This window comes from Octopus bimaculoides, chromosome 2 (assembly GCF_001194135.2).
Source record: "Octopus bimaculoides isolate UCB-OBI-ISO-001 chromosome 2, ASM119413v2, whole genome shotgun sequence".
Taxonomy (NCBI): Eukaryota; Metazoa; Mollusca; class Cephalopoda; order Octopoda; family Octopodidae; genus Octopus; species Octopus bimaculoides.
In genome coordinates, this window is record NC_068982.1 from 188608688 (window position 1) to 188632515 (window position 23828).

Here is a 23828-nt window from a genome sequence, read left to right on the forward strand (position 1 = left end):
ATATATATGTGTGTGTGTGTGTGTGTGTGTTTGTTTTCCCCCCCAACATTACTTGGTGTGTTTACATCCCCGTAACTTAGTGGTTTGGCAAAAGATTCCCATAGAATAGGCCACTGAAACAAGTAGAAGGAAAAAAAAAAAGAATGTCTGTGGATCGCTCAGCCACTTGCACATTAAGTCCATGAACAGGCTGTTCTGTTGATCAGATCAACTGGAACTCCTCATAACCAACGGAGAGCCAGTTAAGGATCAAATGAACAGATTAGAAATTGTTCAGGGAGCACCAGAACTAAGAAAAAACAAGGAAACACTACCTTGTGTGTTGTTGGATGGGATAGAAAGAAGAGAATTAGGAAAATGAAGTGGTTTATGTTGTAAGTAAAAAAAGATTTCATTTCATGAAGTTTACAATGTATATAGGTCATTTATACCTATCTCTGATAGCAGAGAGAGAGAGAGAGAGAGAGAGAGAGAGGAGAAAGCAAGTCAGCACATTTCACTTTTGATCAGGATGAAAACAAACTAAAAATAAAACCTCACACAAACTCACCGATTTAGCAGCAGAGACCAGTACAGGGGATGAGAAACAACCAGCTTAAGGAGAAGGGAAAGTGGGACAGCTGGTGTGTTGTGTATAAATTCATTGTATGTACTGTATACACCCTAATCAATTGCTGTCATAGATAAGTCAAACGATGACAACAACTGACAGGCTGAAGTAAGAGACAAATGAGAAAAAAAAAAAAAGAGAATGTTTTCTTTTTGTTTTTGCTTTTTAATTGCTTGTATAAACACAAGTATTGATTATTTTCGTTTGACCTTCATATTTTCTCAGGAAAGCTGGTGACGTGAATAGATTTACTTTTGTAGTAAAGATTGTTTGCCAACATAACATGGTAGTCCTGGTTTAGGACGAATGTTGCTGTAATTTAGCCCCAGGAGACATCATCTCCAGCTGGCTATACAACACGATCTGTGTCCTTATATTTTCGAACAAAGATCGTGTTGTATAGCCAGCTGGAGACAATGTCTCCTGGGGTTAAATTACAGCAACATTCATCCTAAACCAGGACTGCCATGTTATGTTGGCAAATAATCTCTACTCCAAAGTACTGTTGCTGAATATCTCACGTTGTGGGATTTAAAAATAGTAATTTTCTAATTTATAGATTAGTGACTAGTTGTCACTTTGAAAATTATATATTTTGAACAAGAATTTGTCAGCACCACCTCTAGGCGAACAATTATTCTGTGTTGATGAAGGGAAATAACCCGGAAATCGAGATGCACAGATATTGTTTTTGAGCTGAGTGGGGTTACTAGATGCCCTTGTTCAAAAATATAAGGACACAGATCATGTCATATAGCCAGCTGGGGACGATGTCTCCTGGGGCTAAATTACAGCAACATTCGTCCTAAACTAGGACTGCCATGTTATGTTGGCAAATAATCTTTATTCCACAGTACTGTTGCTGAATATCTCTCATTGTGAGATTTGCAAATAGTAGTTTTCAGATTTACTTTTATTTGTTCAGAATGGAGAGCTTTAGGGTTTTATAATATTTTAAACATTCAGTTAACAACAAAAGTTATCTTTTACAGAAGCAGAGAGAGAGAGAGAGAGAGAGAGAGAGAAGGGGAATTTTACAGGTTATTCGTGTGAAGTATTTTGTAGGGGAAAAACTGAATGACAATGAGGAATGAGTGATTAAAACAGACAAGCAGGTATCATCATTGCTTTAATGTCCACTTTTCCTTGCTAGCATGGGTTGGATGGTTTGACAGGAGCTGCTTTGGCATAGTTTCTAGAGCTGGATGCCATTCCTAACACCAACCGCTTTACACAGTGTACAGGGTAGGGGGGGGCTCTGAAAGGGGTCTCAGGGAGTAGCATCCCTGCCCTCCTGAGCTAGATTCCCACCACATTTCTTAAAAATCGTGGCAAAGGCCTTGGTCTCAGGACCACCCATGTCTAGAAACTGAGACTGGGGGTAAGCAAGGGCATGCTCCCTGTAGAAAATCCAGCTCCAAAAATGCCTCATGATAGCAAAGGAGAGTGGGCACCAGCCAACTCAAAGGTTGGGGTGGGCTGCACCTGCCAACCTTGGTTGCTATGGCGTTGAGGTAGATCCAGCCATCCCCACCCCCGTTAACAGGGACAAAACCTGGATTTAAAACACTTGATGATGACGACAGGATGTTTATATATGTTATACTTCAGGTTGGTCATTCCTTTCTTTTTTTTTTCTTGTCAAATAAACACACGCATAACATATTCGTTCTTTACTTCAGATTTATTACTATTCCATGTCCTTTGTCTGGAAATCTTTCATCACACATCCTGTGACCTCTTCAGCAGCTCTCCATCCCATGTATCTCCCCTTGTTCTGTTTAGTTCATTCTATCTATCATGCAGTTCAAGATGCAATTTATTGATGAACCACAATCTGTTTCAAGTAATGAAATGGTTTGTGCTGTACATTAAGTTCACACCTGCCATCAAACTGACATCGCTTCCATGGGTCAAAGTGATCACAGAGCAACAGAACACAACACACCACTCAGTACAGGAATTGAAACCTCAATGTCATGATTACGAATGCAACAGCCCAGTGTATGTGTGTGTGTACACACACAGACACAATGGGCTTCTTTCAGTTTCCATCCACCAAATCCACTCAAGACTTTGGGTGGCCCTGGCCTTTTACTAGGCAGTGGAATTGAACTTGAGACCATTGGGAAGTAAACACAGTCATTCATTGCCTGCAGACATGGCTGTGTGGTTGATTAACAGAACAACACTGAGGAAACCTTTGTACATTGATTCAGCCTGCTAGAAAAAAATACCAAACCTGCCTCTCGTCTTACCCTACTGATTTAAAACAGCAAAAACAAAAAATTAAAAAACAGGAAAATGTAGTCTTAGAGACATTACAAGACTATATGATTGAAGCAAGGGAGTCGTAAGCAGGTTGGTATCAAAAGAGTTAAGATCTTAAGGGTAATCTTTCTATCCAACTTAATGCAGATGTTTTAATCAATTTCTGACTTGGATAACATGTTATCATCATCATTTAAAGTTGGTTTTCCTTGTTGGCATGGGTTGGATGGTTTGACAGGAGCTGGTTAGGCCAGGGCCCACACCAGATTCCAATTGTCTGCTTTGACAGGTTTCTATGGCTGCATGTCCTTAATGCCAGCGTCTTTACAGAGTGTACTGGGTACCTTTTCACATGGCACCAGCACAGGGGCTCTTTTATGTGATGCCAGCACAGTTGTTTTCCTGCATGGCACTATCATAGGTGCTATCTCATGCGACACCGATGTGGATGTTGTCTCATGTGGCATGGACACAGGTGCAATTTTATGCGGCGCCGACAGGTGCTATTCTACATGGTGCCAACACTGGTGCCATTCTACATGGCACTGACATGGGTGCCTTTTACCTGGTGCCAGCACAAGATCAATGATGACAAGGAGGATTATTATTTCTATAGCTAAAATCCCTTCCTACTGCAACAGACTCAACTGGAGAGGGGTCCCGTTGTTAATTAAGCAGACTGAGTCTGTCAGAGTTATGTATTTCAGGACACACTGGTGTTAGCAGTAGGGTTTCAAATCATATGTCCAGCAGTCCAGTAATCTCACTGCAATCATGCATTGTATCAATAATCTATAAAGGTGGTTCTATAAACAATAACTTCAAAACTTTGGTTATGATAACAGACTTGCTAATAAGCAATCAATTAAGAAAACCTAAGCCGAGACTAATCAGGTGAGGACAAAAATCACAGGTGAGAGAGAAAGTAAATAATGATGCTTGGGAAAGTTTTTAAAGTTTATCCAGCAAGTGTCTGATCTTTTACTTGTCGCAGTCATTAGACGGTGGCCATGCTGGGGCACTGCCTTGAAGAATTTAGTAGAAAGAATCACACACACACACCACCCCCGTACTTTTTTTATTATTATTTTTAGAGCCTGGCACTTATTCTACCAGTTTCTTTTGCTGAATCGCTATGCTATCAGGGACAGACATACCAATACACCAATACCAGTTGTCAAGCAGTGTGGGTGGGGGTCTTCCCCACCCCACACACATATACATATATAGATATATACAACCGGCTTCCTTCAGTTTCTGTCTACCAAATCTACTCATCAGGCTTTGGTTGGCCAGAGGCTATAGAAGACGGCACTTGCCGAAGGTGCCTTGCAGTGCCGCCTGACTGGCTCTCATGCTGGTGGCACGTAAAAAGCACCCACTACACTCTCAGAGTGGTTGGCGTAAGGAAGGGCATCCAGTTGTAGAAACATTGTCAGATCAGACTGGAGCCTGATGTGGCCTTCTGGCTTGCCAGTCCCCAGTCAAACCATCCAACCCATGCCAGCATGGAAAACAGATGGTAAATGATGATGATGATGATGATAGAAAATAGAGCCTGGTGTGGCCCCCAGCCGTACCAGCTCCTGTCAAACTGTCCAATCCATGCCAGCATGGAAAACAGACATCAAATGCTGATGATGATAGGTAGGGCTGCATGGTTAAAAAAGCCTGCTGCTCTTGATCATGTGGTCCTAGGTTCAATCCTATACTGCAGCACCTTGGAATAAAGGTCTTCTACAGCCCCAAGCCATCATCATCATTTAGCATTTATATCCCGTGCTGGCATGGGTTAGACAGTTTGACTGTAACTGGTATGCTGGTACCAGGTGTTTTTTACGTGTTGCCAGCACAGGTGCCCTCCATGAGCCACCAGCACGAGCGCCCTCCGCGGGCCACCAGCACAGGCACTCTCTACGTGTCACCAGCAGTGGTCACAACTATGATTTTACTTGACACATCTTCTCAAGCACACCAAATCACCAAAAATCTAAGCATTTCCAGTTTTCCCTAAAAAAACATGTCTGGCTATTGCTTTGTTTGGAAATGTGAGGGTTGGTGACAGGAATGGCATCCAACCATAGAATATTTGTCTCAACAAATTCAATATAAAAAAATCCTGTCAAAGATCTAGGTTTGCCCTATACTCACATGGGTCTGGCCTAAATCTTGGACAAAATTCTCTGTATTGCTATATTCAGATCTTTTCTGTTGCTGTCACATCATCGTTTACCATCTGTTTTCCATGCTGGCATGGGTTGGACGGTTTGACTGGAGACTGGCAAGCTAGGAGGCCACACCAGGCTTCAATCTGATTTGGCAGTGTTTCTACAGCTGGATGCCCTTCCTAATGCCAACCACTCTGAGAGTGTAGTGGGTGCTTTTTATGTGCCACCGGCACAGGGAGCCAGTCAGGCGGATCTGGCAGCAACCCATGCATGAATGGTGCTTATTGCGTGCCACCAGCACTGGCAACAGCAACAACTACAATTTCCATTTGATTTGATTTACGTGACTCAATAAGTCTCCTCAAGCACGGCATGTCACACATTTTGAAATTTTCAAATTAAGTGAAAATTTTCAAATTTGGTACATTGATGTAATTTTTCACATTCAATCCAATTTTGTGAATCATTTATTTTGGAAAAAATTTAGAAAAATGTTAGAGAGATTTAAAGTTTGATCATTTTTACCCAATCAGAAAACAAGATTTGAAAGTTGGCATTTTCTGCGTGATTACTGTCTATCACAAAATAGTAAAAATGTTACAACAATGTTGAAACAAAGTGAAAGCAAAACATTACACCAAAAGTTGTAAGAAATTTTAATGTATAAAATGAAATAAATATTTTAAAAAGGGAAAAAAAAAATTGTCAAATTTCTTTGCAAAAAATTACAAAAAACGGTATATTAGGGTTAGAGTTTGACTCCTCATGAAAGAAAATACAACACCAATGTGTCTGTGGTTTTTGGTTGGCTAAAATAATCCAAAATGTGCAGACTTTAAAAGCTATTAACTTTTTATTTTCAATTTATGGCATAAATGATTTTCATTTTCATAATTAGTTTACAAAACTATTGGGTTGGCAACTAAGTTCCCACTTAAATTCTGGAATTTATTGTGTTTTTAAATTTTGGAATCTATTTTTTTCGAGAATTCTATTTTTAAATCATTTTGGAATCTTTTTTTTTTTTTCCTAGTTAATTTTAGTTTATTTTCAGATCATTAAAATGAAATGTCAAGTTAAGAAAAACGAGCATTTTTTGCTTTTTATCAAGGTTCTAAGGCCTCAAAGCTGCTCGCGCCATTTGTGCTGTGTATGGAGAGGGTGCCATAGCTGAAAGAACCACTCGTTATCGGTATGCCAAGTTCAAAAATGGAAATTTTGACCTCAAAGACTGACCTCGTTCCAGCCATCCAGTTGAGTTCGATGAAGAGCGATTAAACCAACTTTTGCACAAAATTTCTCGTCAAATGACAAGGGAACTGGCAGAGAAAATGGAATGCTCGCACACTGCTATAGAGAAGCATCTTCAATCGATGGGAAAGGTTCAGAAGTATGGAGCATGGGTTCCGCATGCTTTAAGTGACAACAACAAAAATCAACGAGCCACAATCTCCGCTGGTTTGCTTCCTCGTCACTGCTCAACTCATGGACACAAAGAGCAATTTCTTTACCGAATCGTTACTGGCAACGAAAAATGGTGCCTATACATCAATATGAACCAATGTAAGGAATGGCTTAGCCCTGGTAAACAAGCGACACCGCGCGTGAAACAAGATCTTCATCCGCGTAAAACGATGTTGTGCGTATGGTGGGACTGTGAAGGGATTATCCATTATGAATTGCTTGAACAGAACCAAACGGTCAACGCGGAACTCTATGTTCAATAGATGGAACGTCTCAACACGGCTATTCAAGAGAAAAGGCCTAATCGGCAGCATGAAGTTTTTCTGCTGTACGACAACGCCCGCCCTCATATCATCAATATGACCAAAGAAGCCATTCAAACGCATGGCTGGGAAGTGCTGCCACACCCGCCGTACTCTCCTAATTTGGCACCAATGGATTTTCACCTCTTTCGATCTCTTTCAAATGCTATGCACGGAGTTTCGTTCAATACTGATGCAGAATTGAGAGCTTGGTTGGATCAATTTCTCAAGTCAAAATCGGGTGATTTCTACCAACGAGGTACTGAAAATCTTGTTGAACGTTGGGAAGAAGTCGTAAACAACAAAGGTGAATACATTATTGATTAATTGTTTGTTATTTTTTATTAAACCTTTTGAAAAAATTTCAATAAAAAAAAAAAAACCGTGTGAATGTAGTTGCCAACCCAATAAATGGGTAAATTAAACTTGAAAATGACTGGAACAGAATTGGAAAAAAACAGAAAACTGCGACAGCAACAGAAAAGATTCCTATATTCTAACAACAGGTGATAGCATTTTACCAACATCAGATTGGTCCTCTATCACATGCACTAACTATTGCAGTTGTTGACATGCAGTTGCATCTTCTGTTGCAGAAAATGAAGTAAATACTCTTACCTTTTGAACAAAGTAAAACTTTCCTAGGATGTGTGCATCATTTTCATTAGATTCCAACAGAGTGATGTGGATATAAACATTGTGTAGCTCGCATAAAATCTACAAATGGAAAATAGAAGAAAACTGATTTTAAATGAAATCAAGACCATCATCATCATTTAACGTCTGCCTTCCATGCTGGCATGGGTGGGATGGTTTCACAAGAGCCAGCCAGGCAGAAGCCTGCACCAGACTTCTGTGATTGTTTTGGCAGGGCTTTTACAGCTGGATGCCCTTCCTAACACCAACCACTCAGCAGAGTGGACTTAGTGCTTTTTATATGGCACAAGCACAGGTGAGGTCAGCTTTGGTGAGGTTTTTACATCTGGATGCCCTTCCAAACACAAACCATTTTACAGTGTAGACTGGGTGCCTTTTAAGTGGCACCTGCACTGACTGGGTTACCAAGTACCTTGTAAGGTAAAAAAGAAAACTCTTTTGAGAGGGGAGGGGGCATTGGAGGAGGTGCTTTTCTGTCGGATGATGAAAGATTATAGAGAGACAGAGTGACAGAAACAGGTGTCTTGCTGTAGAGGAGGTATAAGGTTATTTGGCCGGAGAGAGAGAGAGAGAGAGAAGTTTTATGAATGTTCATTTAATAAAATATGAAATAAAAGCTGTTGATGACAATAACTTTGCTGTAGTTATTAATGATGATCCTGAATGAACAAATGGACCTCATTTCTTATATATACATCCAGCAAAATCAATAGGAGATGAACAGATATAGTTCGATATTTGAACTGAATGAAATCAATAAGAAATGTACAGCATGATGAAGCAAGCATTTAACAGAATCAATACAGAGTCTTATCTTGAACCGTTAGTTACTCTTGTATTTATTAAAAAGGGCCAAATGGCACAACAGTGCCTTAGGAATAAGGGGCATAATCTACTCTGGGGTTCTGATATGGTGGATGTTGTAAGACAAGTCATGTCCTGAATTGTTCTGTTCATGCAGGTTTTGTCAACAGAAAAGAAAATAAAAGACCTCAAAGCATTCAATATTGTGTACCCATAATGTGCTTAAAGCAATTACTTTTGAAATCCCTGAAGTTTGAGGCCCTGTAATACAACAATTTTGATCTCCCTAAGATTAAAAAAAAATACACTCCAGAATTGTCAGACATGCTTCAATTTTTCTAAAATTGAATAAAATAAATAAAATAATGATGAATAAACACATGCACATGAAGAACAAAATTAATGTACCTTGAGAGACAAGTTGGACCTAAGAAACATCAGTTGTGGTGTGCAAGAGAGACGATTGCGCTGGTATGGTCATATGGCGAGAATGGATGAGGATAGCTGTGTGAAAAAGTGCCACACCCTCGCGGTTGAGGGAACCTGTGGAAGAGGTAGACGCAGGAAGATCTGGGATGAGGTGGTGAAGCACGACCTTTGAACATTGGGCCTCACCAAGGCAATGACTAGTGACTGAGACCTTTGGAGATATGGTGTGCTTGAGAAGACCCGGCAAGCCAAGTGAGACCATAATCCAAGGCCTCTGCCAGGGGTGTAGCCAGCCCACTTATGCGTACCTTCCCTTCATTGGACACTAAACCCTGTTTGTGAAGACCTGTTGAGGCAAGTGAAATCGATCCACATTTGACGACTAGCACCCATACCAACCTCTCCTTTCATTGGACACTAAACTTGGCCTGCAAAGACCTGTTGGGGCAAGTGAAATTGAAATCGTAATTGAACCAAATTTGATGACTGGCACCTGTGCCAGTGGAGCACTAAGAGCACCATCCGAGAGTGATCATTGCCAGAGCAGCTGTCTGGTTTCCACGCCAGTGGCACGTAAATAGTACCATTTGAGCGTGATCGTTACCAGCGTTGCCTTACTGGCACGTGAAAAGTCATTCAAGCGAGGTCGTTGCCAGTGCTGCTGAACTGGCTCCTATGCAGGTGGCATGTAAAAAACACCATTTTGAGCGTAGCCGTTGTCAGTATCACCTGACAGGCCTTCGTGCCGGTGGCACGTAAAAGCACCCACTACACTCTCGGAGGGGTTGGCGTTAGAAAGGGCATCCAGCTGTAGAAACTCTGCCAAATCAGATTGGAGCCTGGTGTAGCCATCTGGTTTGCCAGTCCTCAGTCAAATTGTCCAACCCATGCCAGCATGGAAAGCGGACGTTAAACGATGATGATGATGATGAACATAATATACATAAAATGTCAAATGTCTGCTGCATAACGTTTGGCTCATCATCATCATGCTGGCATGGGATGGATGGTTTCACTGAAAACTAGTAAGCCATGGTCTGCACCAGGTTCCAATGCAAACTGGCAATGCTTCTACAATTGGATGCCCTTCCTAACGCCAACCACTCCGAGAGTGCAGTGGGTGCTTTTTATGTGTCGCTGGCATGGTTGCCAATAACCTGACACCAGCATCAGCCATTACTACGGTCTCACTTGGCTTGGCAGGTCAACATAAGCATGGTTTATTGCCAAGGGTCTTGGTAACCGGTCACTGTCTTCACGAGACCCAACACTTGAATGGTGCTTTTTACGTGGCACAGGTGAGAGTCACAACTACAATTTCACTCGGTTCAACAGGTCTTCGCAAGCACAGCATATCACCCAATGGCTGGTCTTTTCCCATCATTTTCATATATGTGTGTACACACACACACATATTATTTATATTATATATATATATATATATATATCGAAACTGAACCAAATTTGATGGCTGGCACCCATGCCAGTGGAGCACTAACAGCACCATCCGAGTGGGATCACTGCCAGAGCAGCGATCTCGCTTCTGTGCTGGTGGAACATAAAAAGCACCATTTGAGCGCCATCGTTTCCAGCTTCGCCTTACTGGCACTTGTGCCGGTGGCATGTGAACAAAACATTGGACTGACGCCTGTGCAGGTGGCACGTAAAAAACACCATTTGAGCGTGGCCGTTGCCAGTACCGCTGGACCGGCCCTCGTGCCGGTGGCACATAATAAGCACCCACTAGACACTCAGAGTGGTTGGTGTTAGGAAGGGCATCCAGCTGTAGAAACTGCCAAATCAGATTGGAGCCTGGTGTAGCCATCTAGTTCACCAGTCTCCAGGCATGGAAAGTGGACGTTAAATGATGATGATATACATTGTTATTTAAAGGCCATCTTCCACACTGGCATCAGTTGGGTGGTTTGACTGGTTCCAGCCAGTGTAAAGACTGCATCATACTTCACTGTGGCAGTTTCTATGACTGGATGTCCTTAAAGCTAACCACTTTACGACATGTATTGGGTGCTTTTTACATGGTAACAGCACAAGTGGGGTCACCATACAGTTTGCAAAACTAAGGTCCCTTTCAAATGTGCGGGGCCACAGTCGAGAGGGAGGCAACTTCAGTAGAAAATATTTTACTTCTCATAGAACTATATTGACTATTTACACCAGGGGTTCCCAACCTTATTTTGCGTGTGGACCCCCTGAGAGCTATCTTATTATCTGTGGACCCCATATATGCACATGTAAATTTTTGAAATAAAATATTTGTTTGTGGGTTAATAAAAACTAACAACAAAACAATTTCGTTAAATTCATAACATAAATTCCAAAGACAAATCGTGAAAATTTCAATATAATACAAGAACCTCTCCTAGGAAACAAAATTTTTGTATGGACCCACAAATTACAATTTGTTACACGTGGACCCCCTTAAAACTTCTGTGAACCCCTGTGGGTTCATGTAGACTCCGGTTGGAAACCCCTGATTTACACAGAAGACTTAATTATAGCAAGGAAGTGTAGAACCAGCCACATGTTTTGGAGAAACTGACAATAGAAAAATGGTGTACTTTGTGTCTTACTCCTACAGCAATAAGGAATTTCTAAGTCCGCATACTAATAATGATCTCTTGAATTTGCCACCAGGGCGAAAACTAATAATGCTAACTAATCCTTAATCCCACGGTCAGTTCGTCTATTTCTTTGATAGGTGTTATTTGGATCCTTCAGAGATCCCAGAACCTTCTTTACGAGGTTAACCGGTTGGAGTGATGGTTTAGTCACCAACGATTGTTATGGCTTTACATGCTGCATCCCGCAAATACACACACGCGGCTAAGAATTATGACTAATCAAATTTAAGAATCATTACTCAAAAATTTGACTTTAATTTCATAAATAGACAGACAAGAATATTATATTCCAACTCGCCATTCAAAGAAATGGCTTCGTAGTGGCAGAGGTACCTACACAACGCTAGACTAATAAATCATTCGGGTTTGTTCAATCATATCTAGTATACAGGCGGCGAGCTGGCAGAATCGTTAGCACGCCGGGCGAAATGCCTAGCGGTATTTCGTCTTCTGTTACGTTCTGAGTTCAAATTCCGCCGAGGTCGACTTTGCCTTTCATCCTTTCGAGGTCGATAAATTAAGTACCAGTTACGCACTGGGGTCGATGTAATCGACTTAATCTCTTTGTCTGTCCTTGTTTGTCCCCTCTATGTTTAGCCCCTTGTGGGCAATAAAGAAATAATATATAGTATACAGATGATAAATTAGGTAGTGACCTCGTGCCAGAGAGAGAGCAAACGGAAAACCATTGTATTACAGAAAACACAAACATCCGGAAATCAAAATAAATATTACAAAATGATGAGTAATCGACAATTTTAACAGTTGTTACGCAATTTTTGCTGGGTAATAAAAATTTCCTAAGAAGCTGTTTATTAAGGGCTGAAAATGTTTTAGATATACCATGTACTAATACATTATTACAATATTTATATATTTAGTCAATATCTGCGTGTTAAACATTCAGGCTGATCCCTTTGCTAAGAGTTGCAAAAGTTTCTTAAAATTAAGTTGGAACCAGCACCAGGATTCTAAACATTAATACTCGATATAGAGACCTTAATTTTGTGTAACTAATTCATTCAGATTAGAAATAAACTACGAAAACGGTTACCGGTACAGTGTCTTTTGTATCTCAACACACAGGACAAAATATCACCCAACGCCCTCATTGCCCGTTTTACGTCCGACCTACAGGGGCCCCGCCCAAACCACTTTTCCCATTTCTTCAGTCTCGGAACGTTACCTACCAGGTTCGTTTCTTGCAGTTGTTCGAGTTGACGACTATCGTCGATAGCCTCTGACAGATTCATCTCAGGTGAAAGGAAATAAATTGAAAGATGATAGCAAATTTCGTTTTATTTAACAGAAACGAAAAAGAAAAAAAGGATACGAAAACATTTCCCATGATTTCACTTTTACGTTTTCGAAGTGTTGTGTTAAAGAATTTTTTTTCTATGTCGTAGTAAATGTCAATGTTTCGAAGATGACTCCAAAATTAGTGTAGCATCTACTTCCTGTCTTGTTAAGGAAGCGAATGTTGATAAACTAAAACTGTCAGAATGAAAAAAAAAAGTAAACAGTCCCAAAGAGAATAAAGATTTAACCCCAGTTAGCCCTTTTTGTAAATATTAAACATTAAGGACTACTTTGTCCTTTGAGAAGAGTAACTTTTTGGAGATATGGCCACTATTTCTAACAAACAGGTCCAGCAACCGCGTAGAAAGAGGTTATGGTCAGTGGTAGACAATTACAGGAATAATTAACCAGACCAGTAGATTAGTTGTACGTTTGAAATAATAATACAGTTTCTGTAATTACTATGTCCAGCAATCGCTTATCCAACGTTACCAGGTAATAAAGAGTAAAACAAAGGCAGAACAATTATTAGCGTAGAAAAGCCAGCGGTTTATTGAATTGAGAGAGAATAGGCTACAGCAAACATACATTTAAAACAAAGGGTTTATTGTATATGAAATACAGAAGACTGCTTAACTACGAAGTTAGGTGGTACGGGGAAAATCTTGTCATTTTTGTTAAAATGCTTACTTAAAGAAGTTTGTTGTTGCTATTTGAAATTGCCAACTCCATAAATAATAACGAATAATTCACACACACCTGCTGCATGAAGATTTCTCCCAGCTTCTACTTTGAATGATTCATTAGATCTCAGAAAAAAGTATTTGTTCAAAAGAACTTCAGAAAACTAGGTTATCTAATATTCATTAAATGAACAAGCATATATTTTACGTTGAAAGGTTTAAGATGGATTTCTAATACTAAGCGAAGTTAAATTCTTGTTAAGACCTGTATTAAAGACATATATATGGTTTATAAACCTCTTACAAAAGCTTAAACTCCAGTTATGAATCACATCTATTATATAGATAATTAGGCTATCGTAGAGGCCTTGTGCTGGAGAGATGAAAATAATCGTTAGTCTATTACAAATAATACACAAATTAAGAAAATATTAAATAAAATGAGTAACCAATACGTCATTCTCTTTTCACCTCGTAAAACACTTGACAGTTTTCAGTCATTTTTGTTGAGTAATAAAATATATAATAATTCAAAAATGTAATTGTTATATGTGACATAGTTTTAAATATATCCGGTACAAATACAAAATTAGTCTAGAGACAATATAGAAATATTTCACATACATACCAGAAATATCAATGAAACCAGCCTCAATGAAGACTTAATTCATACATTGAAAACCCTTAGATTTGCCAGCAAACTTTTGGAAAGATATATCGAACCCAAATTTTGACTTTAACAATACGTGTATTGTCATTAATGTTTCTTCTTCTTTTCAGGGGGTGGAGGTCTCCTTGAAAGTAAATAATCAACACGTGTGTTGCGTGGCAAAGCAAGCGGGACTTTGCACGCAAGACGTAAACTGTTGTTGTAATAATGCAAGTAGCAAGGTACTTTATTGATTAGTAATATTGTTTTGATAAATGAATTACTTGGCATACGCTGACGTGTTCTACGTCGTCGACAGCATTTGTCACTAATACAGATTCAGTTAAAAGCACAAAGGGACATGTTTGCCTGTCAGGAAGAACAGACCCCGCCACAAAAACACTGATAACAGAGACTTACCTTATCCGAAGATGCCATATTGCTAGAACAGGCAACTGATTAGATGGGAGGAGGATGCAGTAGAGTGTTGTGAGAGGGGGAGGGGGGATTGGTTTACGTTGTAAGCGACCTTCATCCGAAAGTAATGCTGTGTTGCTTGTCTCTTTTTAGCGTAAGATAGGTTTCGCTCTGATTTACATAAAATACTCATAAAAATTAATTATAGAATTAATTATTAATACACGTTACAGAATTAAACGATAATTCATAAATATATATATATGTGTATGTGTGTGTATATGGGGTAATCTTGACCGAAAGCGGCGTCAATTAAAATGATGGGGAATCTACAAAACTGATATGGCTATTTACATGATGGAATGAAAGGACGAAGAAATTGTTGCATATTTTCGAAATTTATTTATTGTTCATTACAGTGTGTAATAAATATTTATTTACTTCTTGTAGGGATAAATATACGTTTCCATTCATAAATTTCTCTTTCAAAAACTTTTAAGCAAATAATCGCTAAAATTATAACTTTTTGAATGAACTATTTTTTCTATGGAAGAAATCTTCTTTTCAACAATGCTAACTTAATAAATTAACCAACCAATAGTGCTGAGAAACGAAAGGAATAATCTATAAAAAAAAAAGAAGCCTAATAAAAAGCGTTAATTTGATTCGTTTCAGTCATTCGAGAAAACCAAGTTTTTTTATCCTCCCCCCATTATTCTTGGCTTTCACTTCAATTGCTGCCGACTTCGTTCAAAGCTATTTGTGTGTGTGTGCGTGCGTGTTAGTTAATGAGCCATTAGTAAGGAAAGAATTTAATATTTTGATAAAACGTTTTAGATGAGAAAAGAAATATAAAATCGTCTCTGATATATTTCCCAATGTCATGAGACTAAAGATTATCGGGCTGACTGTTGTATTTTTATATTACCTAAGCGGCTAAACATTTTAAAATATATATTTTAGGTATGGTGGCACGAACAGGAGAAATAAAACTCATTACGCAAAAGCGTAGCATATATATATTTTTTTATTGCTGTTTTATCTAAGCTTCACACATACACAATAAAAACCGAATAATTCTATTATTTTTTATTAATTTCCTTTTCATCTCGCCCCCCCCCCAAGCTGTCCTCGTGACTGATGACGTCATCGGACCAGCCATTGTACTTGTTGTCGTCTGTCACAGTTTTCATCTTCCATGGTCTCTCTCTCTCTGGCTGTCCTTCCTCCTCTACTCTAATGTAGTGTAGTAAACTCTATATTGCTTCCAACACTACTAACATTTCTCCAGACCGTCGCTGCCACCAGACAAGCAACCAACAAGCCCAAACAACCTGTTTATTTCCTTGCTCTTCTCTGTCACTTACGCAACATTACTCTTATGATGGCCATTCGGATTATCACCACTTAACTCCTTCCACCGATGTTTTGCTTTCATCCATTCATGGTTTGCGTGTTCTGAATACAAACACGTCCTTCTCTAAGCCCACTCAGTCATTATACAACCCCAACAGTCAAAACATCTCAGCAAAACACACACACACACACACATATATATATATATATAAAATACCAACACAGACACACACCAGGTTAAAGATACCAACAACCAGCAACACTCAGTCACGCACACAACTTGCCCAATATTTCACCATTACATACACACACTCACAATATACCAATAATATAATATATATATACGTATTTCTGAGCTGTCTAGTTCTCCTATTGAGGAGGCACCATGGCCAACAGTGGCCTTGTTGGAGGACATGCAAGTGCGTCTCATAACTATTCTTTCAAGATTGTTTTGTTAGGCGAGGGTTGTGTAGGCAAAACCTCTTTGATTCTTCGTTACGTTGAGAACAAATTTAACGACAAACACTTCTCGACATTACAGGTAAGCTAACACACCTCTACTTTATTATTGTTCGTTTTTTTTTTCGATTATCATGATGTTTTTTTTCTTCATTTTAGTAATTAACTCCTTGTTTAGCCCCTGGTCAAAAGGCCTATGGTATTAAAGAAACATTCTAGCTGTGACAATCCCATTTTTTTTTTTAAAGACGGATTATATCATACATAATTAAGTAGGACCATGTTATTTAATATGCCCTTCCTGTTCACCCCACTCCCACCCAAAAACATCCCATAGGGTGTGATATGAGGAGATTTGGCTGCTATATTTAGCGGTCAGAGTAACACGGTAGAAGCTTTCTCGTTGGATCGTCAATGGCTGTTGTTTAGCTGTAGATCCACTACTATGAAACAGACCTATGATCAAGGATATTCCGGACGTGACCATCCTATGTTAATAGCTGTGGGGAGTACGACATTTGCTACTAATGTATCCTTGTTTTATATAAGACGATAGGGTACGATTTGGCTGCTATTTTTAGCAAAGCAGCACAAGGCTTCATTGGATCGTCAATGGCTGTTGCTTTATCGCATGAAACCGACTTAGGATCAAAAGTATTCCATATGTGACCATCCTGTCTTTGATGCTTGAAGGACTAAAATTAGCCAATAATATGTCCTTCGCAAAACGGTAGGGTGTAATTTGAGGGAGATTTGGCATGTATATCTAGCAATTAGACGCTTATTCGTTGGATCGTTAATGGCTGTTGCTTCACCACAGGTCAACTTTCGTGAAACAAGACCTATGATAAGAGGTGTTCGAGATGTGACCATCCTATGTTTTTAAATGGGCGGAAGGCTGCAACATAAGCTATTATCTGATGGGGGGATTAAGCTGCTATTTCTAGCAAGAGTTGAACTTCGGTTCGTTAGTGATTCAGGAAGGTTGAAACCGTATTTAGTTTCGTCGTTCTTCGTTCAAGATCAATAAATCCAGCTATGGTTATATACTAGGAGTAGGGGGGGGGGTCCATTGGCTGTTATGTCTGTGAGAAACTAGATGGGGCTGTAAAGAGCCCCCCTCTCTCTCTTCATTCTGATCCAGTTTCCTTCGGGGGTGGTGAAATAAGAAACAACCAACGAGGGAGTCTCCTTTATGACCCACTAGAAATAACAGCAAAACTTCTCAAATCACACTTTAATCGTTATATAAAAATGAGGATATAATGAATGTGGCAGTAACAGATAACACGGTGTTCTGAATCTTGGACTCTGTGTGTGATAAATTTACTCAATGAGTGCTGACCTTGGGTTAAACAACAGCAGCAGCAGCATGTGTAGTTGGAAATGCTTATGATTCATAGGTGGCTTCTGTTTGACCTCGGGCTAAACAACATGATTGTCAATATGCTTCGTGTACCATTCAAGTAGTTTCTTCTTACACGGTCATTAAACTTGAGCTAAAAAATTCTGCTCAAATCTTCCATTTGCTTTTTATTTCTTTTTGTTACATTTAACATGAAATATAAAAAAATATTGCAATTTTTACTCTACATGAGTAAACAATTAATGAATTGATCAATGATGGAGTTTCTGATTCCAACTCCCCTCGTGGGGTAAGGAAAATATTACGAAAGGAACAAGGTACAGAGTGTTGTAAATGTTATAGTGAAAAATTGAATTTATATTTTATTTTTAGCAATATAATTTCTGTTGTATGACACAGAAATAGCAAAAATAATTGGTTTTATTTCTATATTTACTGACAAAGACGAAAATATAGACAGTGAGTCTGAAAAGTAGCCGAGTTAACTGAAGTGGTTTATAATAAACACTACCACCATCACAAGTTTTTAGTTCCTTTTTCTTCAATTTGTTTGATGTGAAACATTTTTAAAAAATGTTCCGAGTTCAAATTCTGCCGAGGTCGACTTTGCCGTTTATCTCTTCGGGGTCGATAAAATAAGTACCAGTTAAACACTGGAGTTTCCCTTCCCCGAAACTGCTGGCCTTGAACCGAAGTTTGAAACTATTGTTATCGTTATTATTATTATTATTTTGTCACCTGCTTCTGTAGTACAAAGGAATAAAGTTTTAACATTTAACCGAGAAGTTTCTAGTAAAACTTAAAACATACAAATGACATTTTATTTCATGCTTGTTTCAATCATTGGACTGCAGCCATGTTGAGGCACATCCTCGAAGAGTTTAACCAAACAAATCGCCTCCAGTGCTTATTTTTTTTAATGTAGTACTCATTCTGTCGGTCTTTTTTGCCAAACCGCTTGGTTAGGGGGGACACAACCCAACATCGCTTTCCAAGACATGCACACACATAATGGGCTTCAGCTGAGTTTCTGCTTACCAAATTCACTCGTAATGCAATTGGTTGGCCCAGCGCCATTTGCCCAAGGTGCCATGCATTGAGAGTGGGACTGAACTCGAAGCTGTGTGGTTGTAAAGTGATCTCAGTTGTAACATTGTTCATCTAAAATAAAATAAGTTGGTTAAACCAGTGACAAACAAGCAGTGGTTCCTAACTGGAGGTGTGTGGCACTTTGGGCAAATATCTTCTGCAATAGCCCCAGGCTGACCAACTATGGTTGGATTTGGTTGACAAAAACTGAAAGAATCCTGTCTGTGTGTGTTTGTACCCCACCACCACTTGACAACCAATGTTGGTGTGTTTACATCCCTTTAACTTAGTGGTTCGGCAAAAGAGACTGATAGAATGAGTAGAAGGCTTTAAAAAATAAGTACTTGGATCGATTCATTCGCCTAAAGGATCTTTGAGGTGATGCCCCAGCATGGCCACAGTCTAATGACTGAAATGAGTAAAAGATGAAAAATAATAATATATATATATATCATCAAGACTCCATTGAATGGCTCTGGAGGTTCTGTAGAATAAAACAGGAATTAAAGTGGTCCCTAGGTAGAAAAAATGGTTAGCCACAGCATCGCTCTAAATACTGGAAATAACAGCCAACTCTTCCCTCATGTCATTTTCTGACATCTTTAAAACTCTGCATTTTATTTTGTATGAGAAACCTTCATTTTTATACTTCAACCTGAATTTATGAGTAAAAAGTTTCCATTATCACAATTTTTAATTGTTTTCTTTTTATATATATATTTTTTTAATGAATCAGCTGTTACATTTGTTTAGAAAAATCTGTTGACAAGTGTGGTGAATACACAGATTGATGGTAGCTCTGTTAGTATGGCTCAGTAACTATTTGGGAAATGGAAAGCTCTTTTTATTTTTTACTTGTGTCAGTCGTGAAACTGCGGCCGTGCTGAGGCACAGCCTTGAAGAATTTTTAGTTGACCAAATCAACCCCAGTACCTATTTTTTTCTTTTTTAAGCCTGGTATTTATTCTATAGGTCATTTTTGCTGAATCATTAAGTTATGGGGACATAAACACACCAACACCAGTTGTCAGGCAGTGGTGGGGTACGAACACAGGTACAAAGACACACATTCCCACACACACACACTCTGCACGGTAGAATGTAAATGACTTAAGAGGCATCAGATGTTGTGTGCAAGAGAGAAAACTGGTTTGGTCATGTCATGCGTATGGATGAGGACAGCTGCATAAACAAGTGCTGAGCTCTGGTTGTGGAGGGTACCTGTGGAAGGGGTAGACCCAGGAAGACATGGGATAAAGGGGTGAGAAAGGATCTTTGGATGCTGAGCCTCACTGAGGAAATAAGGGACCGGGAGAGATGTGTTTTGCTGTATTTTGATAAAACATGTCAAGCTAAGTAAAACTGCCGTCTTCCACACATACAGGCTTGGCCTTTGCAGGTGCCAGTGCCACTTAAACGGCACCTGTGCTGGTGCTGTGTAAATGCACCCATGCCGGTGGCACATTAAAAGGAACCCAGCATGATCTGTTAAGTGGTTGGCATTAGGAAGGGCATCCAGCTGTAGAAACCATGTCACAACAGACGATTGGAGTCTGGGCAGCTCCCAGCTCCATTTCAAACCATCCAACCGATGCCAGCATGGAAAGTGGATGTTAAATGATGTTGTTGATATATATACAATCAGCTTCTTTCAGTTTCCATCTACCAAATTCATTCAGAGGACTGTGGTTGGCCTGAGGCTATAGTAGGAGACATTTGGCCAAGGTGCCACAGAATGGGAGTGAACCTGGAATCCTGTGGCTGGGAAGCAAACCTCTTACCACACAGTCACCATCTAGTCATATGGTGTTCTACAAGGAGGCCTATATGAATCACCTGTCATAATGACTTTCAGGTTTTTTTGGGGGGGGGGTTTGTTTTACTAATTTAAAGTTATATGCTGGTCATGCAAAAATACATTTATTTATTGATACCAATTCAGTTTTATATAATTCTAAAATTTGATCTCCACTGGTTCTTAATAAAATTTGCATTTGTTTTCGGCTGTCCAAAAATGTTCGGTTTAACATCTTGGTTTCAAAATAATTAATAGTAATTATTTCTGACCTGGGAATTCTTGTAACTGAAGATTTGATGTTTACATTACATTGGTGGTTCTCAATCAGAGTCTGTTTGACATTTGAGGGCCCTGCTGCCAAAACAGTCTCAGAAGTCTTGTGCTGGCTTTGGCCTGGCCAGCTCCTGTCAAATTGTCCCACCCATTCCAGCATGGAAGGCAGACGTTAAACGGTGATGATTTCTTTTAAACATTGAATGTTTATAAAGGTCCAGTAGAGCAAAATAGGATTCAAAGGGGTCCATCATCATCATCATCATCATTTAGCGTCCATTTTCCATGCTGGCATGGGTTGAACGGTTTGACTGGGGACTGCACCAGTCTCCAATCTGATCTGGCAGTGTTTCAACAGCTGGATGCCCTTCCTAACGCCAACGACTCCAAGAGTGTAGTGGGTGCATTTTACGTGCCACCAGCATGGGGAGCCAGTCAGGTGGCACTGGCAACAACCCACGCATGAATGATGCTTATTGCGTGCTGCCAGCATGAGTCCATAAGTAAAAAATGGTCAAGAACCATTATATTGCACTGAGCTATGGCAGTCCACTTCCAAAGTGTTTCTTAAGAGCAAAATTTAATCTCTTTAGTAGGGTGGGGTAGGCAGTGCCCTTGTGCCTTCACAGGGCCCATGTGACTCGTGAGAAGGAAGAAGGTATCCTCAGGCCAGATGCCCGAACTGAATGCTTACAACAAGCTGGATTCCATTAAAGATGCTAGGTCAGTGGCATTAAACCAGGTAATGGATTGATCACAAAATCGTCTTGTCACGGAGATCTTTAAGTCCTTACATGTTAACAGCTATTGACCGTGTTGAGTGAGGGCAGTGTTCTTTTATTTATCTAGATCATTTAAAAAATTCTGACCCTTAAAGAAAGAAATTAGCTTCCCAACCACATGTTTCCAGGTTCAATCCCATGGCATGGCACTTTAGGCATGTGAAGATAACCAGTGCTGGTATGTTCACATCCACAAACCTAGCTGTTCAGCAAAAGAGACCAATAGAATAAGTATCATCATCATTTAACATCTGTCATCCATGCTGGCATGGGTTGGACGGTTTGACCAGGGATGGCAAGCTGCAAGGCTGCACCAGGCTCCAGTCTGATTTGGCATGGTTTCTACGGTTGGATGTCCTTCCTAATGCCAACCACTCTGAGAGTGTAATGGGTGCTTTTGTGTGCTGTCTACGTGGCACCAGTATCTGTCATGACTGTAGTTTATTTGGCTTCATGGGTCTTCTTCTCAAACACAACATAATGCCATAGGCTTCGGTCATTGCCTCTTTAAAGCCCAACATTCGGAAGGAGCTTGGTCTCAGCCCTTGCTTGTGTGACACTTTAAAAAAGAAAGTTCTGGGGTCAGTTCATTCAACTAAAATCCTTCAAGGCAGTGTCTTTGGAATGGTTGCAGTCTAATGACTGAAACAAGCAATAGATAAAAGTTGAGTATTTTCCTTAATGATTTGTTTTTCAAAAGTGTAATAATTTTGATACAAGATGTCTAAGAATTTTTTGTTGGCATTCCTTTGATATTGGTCTACAGTGTGCCAATGTGAAGAAATGGTGTCATTCACCCTCCTTTTTCAGCCTAGCCTCTTTATCTACATCCTGAGGGATGGTTGTGTGGGTGAATGACGTATACCAATGCCAAAGGATTACCATTCTGTTTTACAAATGGAACTGTCTCAATGTGAATCAGAAAATCTGATTACGATGGATAATTCAAACATTGTTTTGTATGTCTTGGGAATTTTCTGAAAGGTAGGGTTATGTTTTGACTCTTTGAGATTAGTCTAACCCATGCTAGCATGAAAAAATAGACAAAAAGGAAAAGGAATTTATTCATTTTGTTGACAGTGCCATAGAAATTTTATCAATAGTCATCGGCCTTAATTATTAATACTAGCTCTATGCTTGTGGTGAATCCTTTCTTTAGATGATGTTCAGTCTTTATGAAAAAAAAAAAAAAGGTCCTTTATGCAAGTTAAACAAGACAGAAAAAGGAGAGGTGCTACGAGGTGTGGTCGATTGGGTGGAATATATAGGCACAGGAGTGGCTGTGTGGTAAGAAGCTTGCTTCCCGACCACATGGTTCCTAGTTCAGTCTCACTGCGTGGCACCTTGAGCAAGTGTTTTCTACTATAGCCTCGAGACGACCAAAGCCTTTGGATTGGATTTGGTAGATGGAAACTGAAAAGAAGTGCATCGTGTGTGTCCCACCATCGCTTGACAACCGATGTTGGTGTGTTTACGTCCCCGTCACTTAGCAGTTCAGCAGAGAGAGACCGATAGAATAAGTACTAACCTTACAAAGAATAAGCCCTGAGGTCGATATTTGTTTGACTAAGGGCGGTGCTCCAGCATAGCCGCATAAAAGAATGTAACATAAAGGAATGGGAGGGGGTTAAAATCCAAGCAGGTACCTTATGAGCACTTTGATGCAGTCCAGATCTGGCTAACCACATTGAATGATGAGGAACATTTAGAAGCGGTTAAAATAAACAATTAAACTGTGCTATACTCGATAGGTAAATCCAGAGTTCACTTCCTCAGATTTACCCTGACATACAGAGTAATGTAATCAAACCACACAAAGTAGAATGGAGAATTGTAAGTCTTCACAATTTATTTATCAAAGAATTAAACGCTTTAATATATTTTGGAGATGAATAATTCTCCATTTTTCAATGTATTTTTTACTTGTTTCAGTCATTTGACTGCGGCCATGCTGGAGCACCGCCTTTAGTCGAGCAAATCGACCCCAGGACTTATTCTTTGTAAGCCTAGTACTTATTCTATTGGTTTTCTTTTGCCGAACCGCTAGGCTACGGAAACGTAAACACACCCGCATCGGTTGTCAAGCGATGTTGAACACACACACAAACGACGGGTTTCTTTCAGTTTCCGTCTACCAAATCCACTCACAGGGCTTTGGTCGGCCCGAGGCTATAGTAGAAGACACTTGCCCAAGGTGCCACGCAGTGGGACTGAACCCGGAACCATGTGGTTGGTAAGCAAGCTACATTATTTCATAAATTTGCCATTAGCGGCATTACATAGAGGGAACAAACAATAACAGACAAACAT

At 39.7% G+C, this 23828-nt stretch overlaps 2 protein-coding genes across 2 annotated transcripts in view; one reads left to right on the forward strand and one right to left on the reverse strand.

Moving 5' to 3' along the window:
* The window catches only part of LOC106873698 (TBC1 domain family member 15-like), a 56482-nt gene extending 41928 nt beyond the window's left edge, over positions 1-14554 (reverse strand). Inside the window, 2 exon segments of the mRNA XM_014921171.2 lie at positions 7434-7532; positions 14399-14554. Of these exon segments, the coding sequence (XP_014776657.1) occupies positions 7434-7532; positions 14399-14416 (117 nt within the window). The 5' untranslated portion in view covers positions 14417-14554.
* Positions 14555-15527: 973 nt separating this feature from the next.
* LOC106873699 (ras-related protein Rab-21) overlaps positions 15528-23828 on the forward strand; it is a 59030-nt gene continuing 50729 nt past the window's right edge. The window contains exon 1 of the mRNA XM_014921172.2: positions 15528-16292. Coding sequence (XP_014776658.1) covers positions 16137-16292 — 156 coding nt within the window. The 5' untranslated portion in view covers positions 15528-16136. The remainder of the gene's footprint in view (positions 16293-23828) is intronic.